This window comes from Mauremys mutica, chromosome 11 (assembly GCF_020497125.1).
Source record: "Mauremys mutica isolate MM-2020 ecotype Southern chromosome 11, ASM2049712v1, whole genome shotgun sequence".
Taxonomy (NCBI): domain Eukaryota; kingdom Metazoa; phylum Chordata; order Testudines; family Geoemydidae; genus Mauremys; species Mauremys mutica.
The window spans coordinates 20,205,080-20,220,102 of NC_059082.1; the positions used below are offsets into that span (position 1 = coordinate 20,205,080).

At 42.5% G+C, this 15,023-nt stretch overlaps 1 protein-coding gene across 1 annotated transcript in view; it reads left to right on the forward strand.

The window, feature by feature from the left end:
• The window catches only part of FBN1 (fibrillin 1), a 213,290-nt gene that overhangs the window by 131,315 nt on the left and 66,952 nt on the right, over window positions 1-15,023 (forward strand). Inside the window, exons 26-32 of the mRNA XM_044979703.1 lie at window positions 1,014-1,139; window positions 1,235-1,363; window positions 2,208-2,333; window positions 2,484-2,609; window positions 3,651-3,773; window positions 10,431-10,556; window positions 11,587-11,712. Coding sequence (XP_044835638.1) covers window positions 1,014-1,139; window positions 1,235-1,363; window positions 2,208-2,333; window positions 2,484-2,609; window positions 3,651-3,773; window positions 10,431-10,556; window positions 11,587-11,712 — 882 coding nt within the window. The remainder of the gene's footprint in view (window positions 1-1,013; window positions 1,140-1,234; window positions 1,364-2,207; window positions 2,334-2,483; window positions 2,610-3,650; window positions 3,774-10,430; window positions 10,557-11,586; window positions 11,713-15,023) is intronic.

Here is a 15,023-nt window from a genome sequence, read left to right on the forward strand (position 1 = left end):
GTCAGCTTCATGTGTGTTAGTGCTTTGCATTACTATGTAGGTGATTCTCAGTATGAATTCTTGTTGCGGTCTCCAGGCTGTGAAAGAGGTGCGAGTATGATAGATGTGATACACTGAACTCTGAAGGTAGTGAGTCCTTTGTACTGCTCACATGATGGCCCCTTATTGCATGTTTTAAGGGGTATGCAGGCCTAGTTCTTGCTGTCATATGCATGGAAAGTGGTTTATAGGAACTTAGTAATGTGGTCTGTTAAGATGATGTGAAGTCAAGACTTTAGATCACCGGTTGTCTTAGTGCCAGATCCTGCCTCCCAGCAGCCCTGTATTTTATGGTGCAGGATCATAGAAGGAAAGGAGCTGAGAGGTATATGGAGCTTGAATAGCTTTGCATTGATGAAGGCCTCTGTTAGAAGCTAGTTACATAGCAAATGCTGCTAATGTTACTGTTACTTCAGAACTGGTTTACAGAGTTCCACTCTCCCTAGTAACTCAATGTGTGAAGTCCCTTCACTCTACCTCCTACTGACAGCATCATCTGTGAAGGTTTTTGTGTTCATCTGTAAAATCGTAAAAAGGGAATGAACTACTTTAAATAAATACACAGGATCAAATTTTCAAAAGATCCTCACTCAAATCATTCTCTACATTTGTTACTGTGTGTTGCAAATATATTCTTTTTCTCATAAATTGTTTTTGTTCCCATATGTCCAAATGAAATTTGAACAGGCTGTACCTCATTTTCCCCATCTGTGAAATAGGAATAATAATACATTCCTAGTTTTGTAAAATGCTTTTGAGATCTATGGATGAAAAGGGCTATTATAATTGCTTACATGTTGTCATTATTATTTGAGTGTAGTGGTTTGCATGCACAAAACTGTAGTTGCAGCTTTTGAGAAGCTGGTCATTATTGCTGGATTTAGCATTTTACTAACCTGAATCTCTTTCAGTGAAGTTTTACTAAATTGGATGGTTACTAAAAATAACCAAACCTTTCTTTGTCTCATTTTTAGATATCAATGAATGCAAAATGATCCCAAGTCTTTGTACCCATGGAAAATGCAGAAACACCATTGGCAGTTTTAAGTGTAAATGTGACAGCGGATTTGCACTTGATTCTGAAGAAAGAAATTGTACAGGTAAAAGTCTTACCTGGTAGCTTTCAGAACATTGTCTTGAAAACACAGATGTTGAATTATATTTTAACATGCATTTAAAATTATTTGTATTTCAGATATTGATGAATGCCGCATATCTCCTGATCTCTGTGGCCAAGGCATCTGTGTCAATACACCAGGGGACTTCGAATGTGAATGTTTTGAAGGCTATGAAAGTGGATTTATGATGATGAAAAACTGCATGGGTATGTTTTATGTCATATACCAAAGATGGGGTACAGAGTGTATATGTTGGGATTGGTTTTGCAAAGCCTTGTTAGTCAGGTTTCGTTTTGGGAACTGAAACAGGACTGGTTTCCTAATCTGGTTTCTAGATCTAGCTTCCATATTACTGAGAAGGCAAATAGAAGGTTCTGGTTTTGTCCCATTTGCACAGTGGGTAAATCAGGCTGGTTTTGGATTTGCAGAATCTTATTAGTCAAATCCATCAGTTGGGTCTTGATTCATTTTATCTGAACCACTAACATTCAGGGGCTGGGTTTGGGAGAGAGTTAGGATAGAAGATCCTGGGCTTGGCCTGTCTCCACTCAAAGGATTGCCTTGCCCTGCTTCCTCACTGGTTGAAACCCTTCCAGCTCTGCAGCAGGAGCTCCTTCTGAAGCCCTTTCCTGCTATCTCAGTCTGAAGCTGACTGCTGGGTTCTCAGCCAGCAAAAGGAAGCTGGTGGACCTGGAGCACATGTCTGGGTGAGGCGGGAGTTCAGAGCAGATAGGCAAATAGAAAAGTGAGGAAATTGTCCACATGGCAGGGAGGAACAGTTTTATTGATTCTTTGAGCGTGTGGGGGGTAAGTACCTGGGTGTGTGTCTCCATTTGTGAAGGATGGATCAGCTGCTGGAAGAGGTCAGAATACTATTTGCAGGAGAGGGAGCAATACACAGGGAGGATCTGCATATATGCACTCTCAGAATTCCAGGGATCAAACAAACACTTGTTTCCCAATGTTGTTGTCTAGCACCAGCACTTTATTCTCTGTTGCATGCAAGGCCTTTTAGCACCTGCAGTGATGTGTGTTCCTTTCTTTTTACAGACATTGATGAGTGTCAGCGAAATCCTCTTTTATGCCGAGGTGGTGTTTGCATAAACACAGAAGGAAGCTTTCAGTGTGACTGTCCTCCAGGTCATCAACTGGCTCCAAATATCTCCGCATGTATAGGTATGATGGTGCAGGCAAAATGTGCACCATATATAGGTCATTTCTATATTTGCATTTCATGACTCTAACTCTGCATGCATTTATGGCATTTACTCAAACATTGTTGCAGTGCAGAGACTTAAAATGTGTTCCCTTTTTCTTTTGAAATAGACATCAATGAGTGTGACCTAAGCCACAACCTGTGCAGAAATGGACATTGTGTCAACCTGATTGGAAGGTATCAGTGTGCCTGCAACCCTGGATATCAGTCCACTCCCGACAAATTATTTTGTATTGGTAAGAGAGGCTGTAATTATTAATGAACATAGACTACCAATTAATACTTGCCAATTCACTAACAAGAGTTGATGTAAAGAATTGTTTCTATCTAATAAAATATAACTACATCTGATTCACTAATCTCAGGCACAGTGTCAAGGCAGTGTGAAGTAACCTGAACATGCACATCCCTTTCTTTGAGATCGAGGAAGCTACATTACTGTTTCAAATCTGACCCTTGTGCCCGCATTTTCTTTGCTATTTGCCCATCCAACACGTTCAGTATTTACACAGCATATTTATTTATTGGATCGTTTTCTTCCGTAAATTAACCAGTAGATATAAAAAAACATTTTTTTTGAAAGTGGCGTAAAATGTAACCAAGGACACTTAAATGCATTGTGATATCCCTCAGATCTGTATTTTATTTCGGGTTGGCGTTTATGAGGTTGCAATGCATTGGTAGAGTAGAATAGCGTGTGTGGCTCAGTGGCATTTATCCTTAAACTAATCTGTAAATATCTCTATTGTATAAATTTCCGCTGTCAGTTTCCTTAAAAGCCATACATTCAGAAAGGGCTTCTAAGCTCGTACCAGACACTGTGTACAAAAAATATGAATGCACTTTTCGTATTTTGAAAAATTCTGATGTACATACCAAAACAGTGGCTCTAGTCCTGCCTGAATAAGGTGTGTGCAGTCAGGGACTTTGGCCCAATCCTGTAAACCCTTACACAAGCATTTCTGTTGACTTCGGGGGATTCAGGAACTACAGTAATGGGGACTATCTAGGCACCCAGAGAGCGACAGAAGTGCAGGATCATTTGCACATGCATTCAGTTAATTGGACATCTCATTCCCTGATGGGCTATGTATCGTGTGCATCCAAGTACCTGCACCTGCAAATACGGGCGTGTAAAAAGTGAGCAGAAATTGTGTGTGCAAATGTAGATGCTGGATTGAACCCCCTTTTTAAATTGGCCCAGAATGTATCCCTGAAATATGATTAACAAAAAAGTTATTTGTGTGTGTTTTTAACTTTCATTTCTTTCCTTCTAGATATTGATGAATGCAACATAATGAATGGCGGTTGTGACACCTTCTGTACAAACTCAGAGGGCAGCTATGAATGTAGCTGTAAACCAGGCTTTGCACTAATGCCAGACCAAAGATCTTGCACTGGTAAAGTAGCTTTGTGAGCATTTGTACTGAAAGCTCTTTATTTTGTATTGAAAAATGAGATGTAGTTTTAAGAGTACAGGTTGAAATCATTTATACTGAGTTATCTTCATTAATTCTTACAGTTCTCCATGCACACTACCTAAAACTCTGAATTGAACATGTTATGATTAATGTATTTTATTTGGACAAATATTACATAAAGTAAAAATAAATAATGTAGCTAGATGTTATGCATGGCAGAATTTGATTCTCTCCTTGGAGGAAAAAGAACAATACCAAAGTCACAACCTCACAACTTCCAGCTCACTAACTCTCAGGGAAATACCTTTTTTTTCAACAAAAAAAGATACATATTTCTAGCTGTCCATTCTACAGCTGGCTGTAGCTGTATTATTTCAGAGCCTGTTGCTATTACAGGAAAGATCAGCGTCCATTGTGAGTCTGGGAGCAAAAACTAGTTTATCTTCTGCAGGGCCACACGTAGGCTTTTGGGGGCCCGGGGCAAAAGCTGAAACTGAGGGGTCCCTGACCCAAGGTGCAAAAACACTGAGATGAGACCCCTGGGGAGAGGGGTGTTAGAGAGCAAGCCTGCCCCGCAGTCACCCCACAGTGGCAGCTCCTGTCCCATGGACCTGAGCCCGGCTTCTTTTGCCCTGGGTGTTACAACCTTGGGTTTGGCCCATTCATTCCTCTGTCGTAAAGGAGGGATGGCCAGGTCAAACCTGTGTGGTGGTGTGACCCTGTGCACCAGGTTACAATGCCACTCAGTTTGGGGATCCTTTCAGACGCTGGCACTTTGCCTCCATCGGGGCGGCCCTGATGTTGTGTAGTAGGTGAATTTTCTCCTCCAGTGCAAAGTATTACCTTATGTATTGGACTTTTAGAGTCTGATCCAAAGCCCATCAAGTCAATGAAAAGTCTCCCACTCATTTCAACAGGCTTGGGATCAAACCCTAAGCAATAAGGTTTTCAACACGAGGTGAACAATTATGAGCCAGTTATAGTCACTCGAGATATGTATGTACAGTAATGATTAGTTTGGTGAGAGACTAGAGTCTCTTACTCCTGTTCTGTGACTCAGTAGTGAATATGTCCCCTCTTAGCCAAATGTGACTATTCCATGTTACTTCAAAACTGAATCTCTTTCAGACAGTCTAAAACCTCATTGGTATCAATCTTGCTAGGCAACTTTCTTGCATTCTCAATAGTGATCTTTAGAAAATTTTGTGAGCAACTTAACTGCTCAGTGTCATCATTGGGAGCCAAGTCCCGGTCCTGTGCACAAGCTGAGAATGTGAATTGTGCCCAGAGGGTTCCCCATGGGTTAGGGAGAAGAGTATTCTACCAGCCCCTCCTCCAGCTTTGTGCTGCCCAAACACTGTCCCACCCACTTCTGATCCACAAGAGCAGGGTCGCATGTTGCCAGCTGGAACTGAGTAGTTGCAGACCATCAGCCACCCTCCCTTCCTGGCTCTGTTCCACCCAAAATTTCCTTCACAGTAAAAAGCAACATCAAAAATCTAATGTACAATAACTCCTCACTTACCGTCCTCCCGCTTAACGTTGTTTCGAAGTTACGTTGCTGCTCCATTAGGGAACGTACTCATTTAAAGTTGTGCAGTGCTCCCTTATAACATCGTTTGGCTGCCTTTACGAGGGAGCATTGCACAAGTTCCTCTTCTCCGCCTCCTCTCCCTCCCTTCCTCCCTCCCAGTGCTTGCCCCGCCACCAAACAACTGTTTGGTGGTGCTTAGGACTTTCGGGGAGGGAGGGAGTGCGGAAGTCGCCCGCCCCCCAGCAGGTAGGGCCACCTGGAACACAGGGGCTGCAGGGCCCTGGGCTATGGGGGCCCTGTAGCTCTGGCCTGTAGCTCTAAAGCCTCTTTCGGAATGCAGCCCTGCAAGCCCAGGCCAGAGGACTCAGGAGGAGCAGAGGCAGCCGTGCAGCCAGTGGCCGGAGAAAACCAGATTGTCATTTACATTAAGACCACTGAATACCATCCTTACAGCAGTGTAAAAGAGTTTTAAAGTGGGTTGAAAGGCAGAACTCAACTAGAAAAATGAAAACATGATGGACCCTGAGATCTAGTACCCTAAAATATTTAGATGAGAAGTAGTTTTCCTGTGTGAGCAGAAATGGGTCACATTTCTAGTGAAGGTAACTTTGCATCCAAAACTTGCCAAAAATCACATTTTTGAGCACATTTTCAATGCAAAAGTAGAACCATGTAATTGAAAGTGTGCAGAAAGTGAAATCAGAATCCTAGTGCCAGCAGGACTTTGTGTGTGTGAAAGAGCAAGAGATGGGTGGGGAAGGTGGGTCTAAGCCACCTTTTGGCTTCCCTGATCTTGGCTCAGCTGGGGACCAAACTGGCCTCCAGCATAACTTAGAGCAGCCTTGAAGGACTATGAAGCTGCACTGGCTGGGAATCACCAGAGAGCCTTTGCCTCTGGTTCTGCCCCTCTCCCTCCCCGGCCCACCCAGGAACGTCCCCTACACGGTAGTAGAAAGATGAGACATTGTGCCCTAGTAAGAAGGCCCTGATAATGCTTGTTAAACTGAACCCATTGTCCATGCAAACAGAAGCAAAAAGAAAACCCCAGACTTGGATTTGAAAACCCATAACACTATAAATCTAACAACTCATCACATTCCAATGTCAAAAGGAAATGATTGATCGACCTTTATTGGAGGGACAGGGATGGGCTCTTAGCATCTTCAATCAAAAGTTAACTGTACTATAGACATGTCCACGGGCGGATCTAGTCAAATCTGACAAAGGGCCTAAAAAATTTGATTGCAAGTCTTTGCATATTTATACCCTGCCAGTGCTATTAGAGTTGCCAACTTTCTAATTGCACAAAACCGAACACCCATGCGCCCCCATTCCCCAAGGCCCACCCTCACTCACTTGCTCATTTTCACTGGGATGAGACAGGGGTTGAGGTGAGGGGGGGAGGGCTCGGGCTGGGGGCGTGGGCTCCAGGGTGGGGCCAGAAATGAGAGGTTCAGCGTGTGGGAGAGGGCTCCAGGTTGGGGCAGGAAGTTGGGGTGTGGGGGGTAAGGGCTCTGGCTGGGGATGCTGGTTCTGGGGTGGGGCCAGGGATGAGTGGCTTGGGATGCGGGTGAGGGCTCTGGCTGGGGGGTTGGGCTCTGGGGTGGGGCCAGGGACGAGGAGTTTGGGGTGCAGGAGGGGGTTCTGGGCTGTGGGATGAGGCTGAGAGGTTCAGAGTGTGGGAGGGGGCTCTGGGCTGGGGCAGGAGATTGGGGTGTGGGGGGAAGGCTCCGTCTGGGGGTGTGGGCTCTGGTGTGGGGCCAGGGATGAAAGGTTTGGGGTGCAGGAGGGGGCTCAGGGCTGGGGCAGGAGTTTGGGGTGCAGGGTTGAGGTGCGGGCTCTGGAAGGGCCCTCAGGGCTGGGGCAGGGTTGGGGTATGGGAGGCGGTGCGTTCTGCAGACAGTGCTTACCTTAGGTGGCTCCCGGAAGCAGCCAGGCTGTCCCTGCGGCCTCTAGGCACAGGGGCAGTGAGAGGGCTCCATGTGCTGCCCTCGCTTGCAAGTGCTGCCCCCGCAGCTCCTATTGGCCTTGATTCCCAGCCAATGGGAGCTGTGGAGCCAGTGCTCAGGGTGGGGGCAGCACACAGGGCTTCCCTGGCCACCCCTGTGCCTAGGAGCAGGAGAGACATGCCACTGCTTCCGGGAGCCAAGCGGAGCCAGGGCAGGCAGGGAGCTGTGGTGCTGACCGGAGCCACCAGGGTCTCTTTTTGATTGTGCGTTCTGGTTAAAATCCGGATGCCTGCCAACCCTAAGTGCTGTGCAAGCTAGGACTTTGTTCAGAAGCCAGCTATTCACAACTACCCAACATCGTACTATCTTGTTCCAAAGTCTTGGATGCAAAAGACAACATTTCCACCTTTGAAACTTGAAATTTCAAAGGCTCTAGTCTTGCAGTTTCTCAATATTTGGTTAGTGAAGTAAAAGAAATAATAGATACATGAATATGGAGTTAGAAAGTTAGTGCCTGATACTGCAAGGCCTTACTTACATGAATAGTTGAGCTGAGGGAATGAGTAAAGATTTGTGGAATCATGCACACAATCACTCCAGGGTTTCTTTTCGTTCTTTCTCTTTCGGTCTCCCTGCCACTCTGTAGTATACTAAGGCATGAAAAGGCAGTACATTTCTGGATTATTACCGCGTTGGGAAGCACCAGGCAGAAGACTGACTTCAACCACAAGTGAAGTGCAGTAATTCTTTGGAAATGTATTGCTTGTGGTTTCTTATTAGTAAAGTGCAATAGAAATTATAACAAGCCATAATTCTGTGAAGGGCTGAGCATCCTCCACTCCCACTGAAGTCGATGGGTGTTGTGGATCTGCAGTACCTTTTTTAGGCCCCGATCTAGCAAAGCACTTAAGCGCATGCTTAGCTTTAAGTACACAGGTAGTCCCATTGATTTCCATCAGAGCACTTACAAGTTTAACATTAAGCATATTTTAAGTGTCTTGCTGGGTGAGGGCCTTAGACCCTAAACTAGTTTAAAATACCTAACAAAAACAAAACCTAGGTCACTGCATCTAGTGGGATTTATTCATACAGAAATTACATAACCGATAGTCAAAAGTCCCCTTTTTATCTGTGCTCTTAAAGCCGCGAAATAGCATTTCAAGTATGTGGCTGTAGTAGATGCAGCTCCTCTGAAGAACTTGGCACTCTCTCTTTGAACCACTGTTGAACTTGATTTTAGAAGTCGTTTCCATCAACAACATGAATGGGATCCCCAGAAGGAGCACTACTGTCAATATTTGTCACCTTTTAAAAGGATTGACATGAAGTGCCAGTTTTTCAGCACCAGCCTCTTATTACAGGTGTAAATTGGCATCCATAACTGTGGCAACTGTGAGCCCAAATATTAGTAATTAGATGCCTCACCAAGTGTTTTCTCCTACAAATCAGGTAACCAGACAGCTAGCTAGCAGTATGTATTTGTGTCTGTAATGCGTTGTGGGGAGAAAACAGCAGCCACAATCAGAGGAGTCGGGTGCTACCCCAAATTTTAATGGGCCTCTTTCACAGTGCTTGCAAAATATACAAATAGTTTCTTCTGCACATGCAAAATATGTAATTGCCAAAAATGTACATGCACATCTACTGAAAATTTGGCCCCAAGAAAAATGAGAAAAGGTGCACTTGTTGACAGTCAGTGGCCATTGTGATAAATGTGTGGCTTTACCCTATGACACTATGTGACCGTATAAACAACTTCATATACATTTAGTGGCATTGTGGACTGAGTTTAAGGAACAATGATTTTCAGTTTTCTCTATACATTGTTCACAAATGTATTTTATCTGTGACATCACACATGGCTAGAAGCCTTTGCAGAATATATTTCTCCATAACTGAACTGCTGAGAGTTCCATTCATTGTAATAGTGGGTCAGGTTGGTGAGGTTATGCATTAATAATCAATTCAATTAGGAGAAACAATACATTCTTTGTCAGCCAATTTTCCACCCTAACTATGAATGTAAAACCTTGGCAGTTTAGCATATAAAGTTCTTCATGTTTATAAAATAAGTTCTTTATGTTTGTGGTTCCTATACTCATTTCCAGCACTTATTTTGCATATAAATCCACATTCCACTTCCAAATCTACATTTCCAGGGTAATGTGTATGCCAGCATTGTTTGATTCGTAGGGTGAACAGTAAACAATCAGCTTTTTAACATGTAAGAGTTAATTGTCCATACAAAAACTTTAGGTGCAACCATTTCTGTTTTCTGCTGTTAGAAATATAAAAAAAGAATAACAAACATAAGATTCTAGGACAAACAGTTAAAGTGAGTTGGTGTTCTGCAGCTGCATAATTACCAAAATCCACAACAGACCAGTCTGATAGTGAGTTACACCCTTTCCCTCTCAGGGGGTTCTCAATTCATGTCCTTGTTTTGCTGGTTTTTCCATGCAGTCACTGAGCAGAGTCTTGGATCTCAACTGTGCTGGTATATGTTGTTTGTGACAAAGAAAAATCTGGAGAGTTTTTAAAAGAAATTCTAACCCCTTGAGTTTTAAAAAGTCCAGATCCTATCATGGTTGCAATAAACAGTGCAATCTCAGTTCCTCAGATCAACCCCCAGTGATGTCTGATGTGCTGATCAGAACATATTTTAAATGCTGGAGAGTGTAAAGATATAGCCTGACTGGTCAGCAGGTACAAAAAAATCCAAGTAACTTATAATATTTTAGTGAAATAATACATCCATGTTAATTATTCTAATATTGGGCTTAATCCTGCTTGTGTGGGAATTTTGTATGTGGAATGGCTTTTTAAAATAATTTAAGGTCCAGTACCTTCCCATTGACTTCTATGACAGCAAGGCTGGACCTGAAATTTCCGATTGTGTGGAGCTATGTGGCGTGAAAAAAGTCCTTTAGTTATTTTCCTACAAGTGATTTTGTGCATACAAGACTTGCCCCTGCTCCCATTGGAATCAGTTGGAGTTGTATATAAAGCTACATTTGGTTTAACTGCAAAGATTGATCACATGCACATATATCATAAAGCATCAAGAATTTTGTTTGCGATGATTCGTTGCAGTGCATTTCATAACAAGGAACACCTATCTAAAACATGTGTTAATGTAAACTTTCCCTATAGATATTGATGAGTGTGAAGACAATCCTAATATCTGTGATGGAGGCCAGTGCACTAACATACCAGGAGAATACAGGTGTCTTTGTTACGATGGATTCATGGCATCTGAGGATATGAAGACTTGTATAGGTAAGTGAAAACACCTCTGATTCCTAATCTTTCTAACAAGCTATCTTCCTTAATTAAGTGATCAAAGATGATGATAAAACTAGATTTATTTAAAATATGTAAGCAAATAAAAACAACAGTGAGTGTCCTAGCAAGAATAACGAGTGTCCAGGCAATCGGGTATCGTTTGATATTACATATCAAGACTACAAATATACTTGGATACCTGCATTTGGTGAAAGAAAGGGTTTTGGTTCCAGCACTGTGCCAGATTGACTGCTGACTCAAAACTGGCAAATGCTAAAACTTAAAAAGCAGGCAGTGCTGCTGTATTTTGACTAGCTGTGGCCACATGGACAACCCCTCTATGCAGACTTTTTTTTGTCAACAGTAGGAATCATCTGCATGTGTTCAGAGCTCTTGGCTGAGTTAAGGAGCATACATGGTGAGATAAGGTGACCATGCCATCTCTCTTCGGGTCCCATTCCAGAGTGTCTCTATGCAGCTCAGATCGTAAAGGGTGCTGTAGGATGGCAGATTTAGGGGTGAGCCACAATCAGAATTCTGGCCAAAACTGACACCAAGACAAAACCATGTGGGAATTCAGCACGTGTTGGTAGAGCAAAATATTGAAGTCAAGATTTGCTGCATGGCTAGATGAGTAGAATTTTACATTTGCCTTTTAAAATTGAAACACACTTACTGCCCTTGTGGAAACATCAGTGCAAGAAAAAAACAAAATATATTGAGGACAGATAATAGGCCAAGTTTATCCTTAGCATAACCCCATTAAATCTGGCCATTTGTGATTATTAATGAAAGTTGGAATTAAAGATGAGAGGCTGAGAAATAAATACCAGGGCAATAACATAGCAATATTAAATCTGATTTGGAAACGTACAGTATTTTACATTGGTTAAGAATATTTAGCCTAATTTATTTTTTTTCTCGGCACTTGTAGACATATTTTTGTACCAGTATTAATGTCTCCAAGACATTGGGTTAGTTACGATCTAAGAACTTTGTAAAATCTTAAAATTATGTTTTCTAGATGTCAACGAGTGTGACCTAAATCCAAACATCTGTCTAAGTGGAAGCTGTGAGAATACAAAAGGCTCATTTATCTGTCATTGTGATATGGGATATTCAGGCAAAAAAGGAACCACTGGTTGTACAGGTAAATTTTAAAGTTAATAATTATCATCTTCTGATTCTTCATTTTCCTTTTCTAGCGTTTAAAACCTCTCTTGAATCTGTTTGATTTCTGTTCTCTGTGAAATGTTACACTGTACAGAGTCACTGAGTTGGTATTGTGTTTGTATAGCATAATATTGGGCCTGATCCTTCACCTGTTGAAGTGAATGACAAATATCCCATTGGGAGCAAAGTTGGGTCTATTATTATATGGTTGCTGGTATGATCGAAAATAACATATAATTCAGCGTAACTTGACAAGACCACATGAAGACCACCACATTGGATTTGGATTAGATAATTGTATATGCAAATAACAGGCATCTATTCCAAATATTATTTTGGCAAACACTGGTGGCTTTAAATCTATCCTAAAATATATTTACAGTTTTTGCAAAGTGGCAGCAGTACAGATACCTGACTAGCTGAATTATAAACATATTTTGGCAAAACCAAAATGTAAATTATTTCATAGCAGCAGCCAGCCAGCCAGCAGTGCTGAGGTTCAAATTTACACGCTCAGAGGGTGATAGCATTAAAAACACAAGATGTTAGTATCTGAGCCAAGGTGTTGAGTCATTAGCTTTGCCCAAAATATGAGCACAAACATGTTTAATTTAATTTTGAATATGGATTTAGAGTAAACACGGTTCTGGTAACCTTTGAGACAAGTATATATGCTGATAGGTCTGTCCTTATAGAAGTATATTAATTAATGTTGTACAGTAGGTGTGAAAAAGAGATTATGCTGATTTTTTACAGCGTACATAGAACAATGGGGGAGCTGGTGTTCTGCTTGGTATATTGGACCTCGCCTGAAGTTGTTCATTATTAACAGCTGCCTTTTACAGACATGTGAACTGATCTAAATCCAAGAAGTCTTTGATTTTACCCTGTAGACCAACATTTCAACATTCTTTGTTTCTACTCTAAATTACACAAAAAGATACAGAGCTTTAGTTCTGCAGACTTGAAAAATCCTTGTGATGTTCAGTCACACCCACTGCAGCTATCACTCTCAGGGAAATGAAAGGTGATGACACAAATATTGGTTTGTGACATCTACAGGGTTATACTGGTCGGTTAAAGCAGCCAGGAAATATTAAGTAATTGGTAGGAGATGAAAGGGCAAATAAAGGTCCTACAGGGAAAAGATCTGGGGTATTATTCAGAGAAAGAGTTTCTGGAAATTCTTGCCATATTGGTGACATCTGGTGTAGGGTAACTGGGAAAATAATCTCACTTGAAAACTCATCCATGACAGTGTTGGTTTACTAATAGACAGAGTAAGGCTGAGAAATCTCTTCCTTCCAATCCCATCCTCTGATTTAAGCACTGATATCCAGATAGAAAGAACCAGCTATTTCTGGTACACCTCTACCTTGATGTAACGCGACCCGATATAACACGAATTTGGATACAACGCGGTAAAGCAGTGCTCTGAGGGGGGCGGGTCTGCGCACTCTGGTGAATCAAAGCAAGTTCAATATAACACGGTTTCAGCTATAACGCAGTAAGATTTTTTTGGCTCCCGAGGACAGCGCTATATTGAGGTAGAGGTGTACTTCTGTTTTCTAAAGTAATTCATCAGTTTTCCCTCTCTTTATCCTTCCCAAAGTAGCCATTCCCTCCCGCTCCCTTACTCACCCATCCTACCTCGTCACACTTCTGCGTTTCGAGATGGAGATATAAATTCCAGCATGAGCAAACACAGACAGCCCCCTTCCCCCCCATGCTAGTTCTGATCCAGCTGGAATGCTAAAGCCATGGCAGCATGAGTGGAAGGAGAGGCTAATCACCCCAAGTATATACTTGTCCAAGACACACTATTTTTAGTGTGCCAGCTTAATCAGAGCTAGTGTGGGTATGCCTCCTCAAGCTGGAATTTACATCTTCAGCTCGAAATATTGGGCTTAACTACTCTCTCAGCCATGGAGTCACTTAGCCAGTCACAGCCAGTGCAAGGAGGAGAGCGGGAGGCTTGATATTGTGAAGAGAATCCAGCTAAATGGAGAGGGAGGCTGAAAGGTCTTGGTATCTCAAGAGCAGCTTCTTTCTGGGGGGGAGGAGGGTGGCAGTAAGAGAGGGGTCAGAAAGCCTGAAGAGCAGCTGCTTTGGCTCTGCCGGTTACTGGGGAGGGGAAGTACAGTAAATCAGAGGGAAACGCTTCTTGCAGTCCACCACAAGGGGTGCTGCTGTGCAACTGTCTAGTTAGCTCATCAGCTCGCCAGGCAGAGAAGGCTGGAGTCTGCACAGACCTGCAGTTTGTGTACAGGAGGGGACAGGCTCGCCTTACGTGTAACTGGCTTTGTGTACAAATGCTTGGTCAGCTGGTGGCCCAGCTCAGGCAAGAGAGCATTACTGAATCAGGGTAATGGAACACATTTTAAAAACAAGAAAAGCTCATTGTGTTAGAACAGCATCACTTGAAGGTTGGCTCCATTCTCGCTGTACTCTCCCAGTAGCATTCCTTGTCCTATCACAGCTGGCTCACTGGGATCACTGCTGTATCTGCATCACACTACTACAGAAAACACAGCTAGTGGGCAGCAAATGAAGACAAAAGGGACGTGAACACAAGGGCTGGCAGTGTGTGAAGATGAAGGGGGTGTGAAAGATGAGACAGAAATGAAAACTGTACAGTCCCCATTGCAGTCAAAATGTGCACATTCCTGTGCATTAAAATAAAAAACCCAGTTTGTCTATAGACTGTTGAACTCTCCCATCATTCTTTGCACAAATCTAGTGTCACAGCCAGACTTCCTGTGCCCAAGCAGATTAGCACTGTGGAAGCAGCATTTAGTGCTGGTATCATAGAAGGAATTCTGCACTTGTGCTGAATAGCACCATGGTCATAGCACAGAATTCTTTGCCTTGTATAGATAAGTCAAAATCATTCACTTCTTTAAAAGAACAAGCACTCCTGTGAAAAAAATTACAAAAATGTGTATGGAGCTTCGAAGGGGAGGTTCTCTGTTTCCTGAGAACAACTAAATAATGTCCTCTGGGTTACATTACAGTTTTGTCTAAATATTTCACCTCCCTTGTCATTACTGATTGTTTCCATTTTAACAAATAAACATGTTGTTTCCCCAATCATTTAGCAGTATTCAGAATCCACCCACTGACTTACATTCCCATCCCACACAGATGTTAGGTTTTTTTCCCCCTTCAGTTCTCAGTAAGAATGCAGACGGAGTTTAGGAAAACAGTTTGTTTTATGCAAAGATGTACATAGCCTATGAAGCCAGTCTAGGGAGAATGATACAAATGTTTCATTTTTATGTACCTATA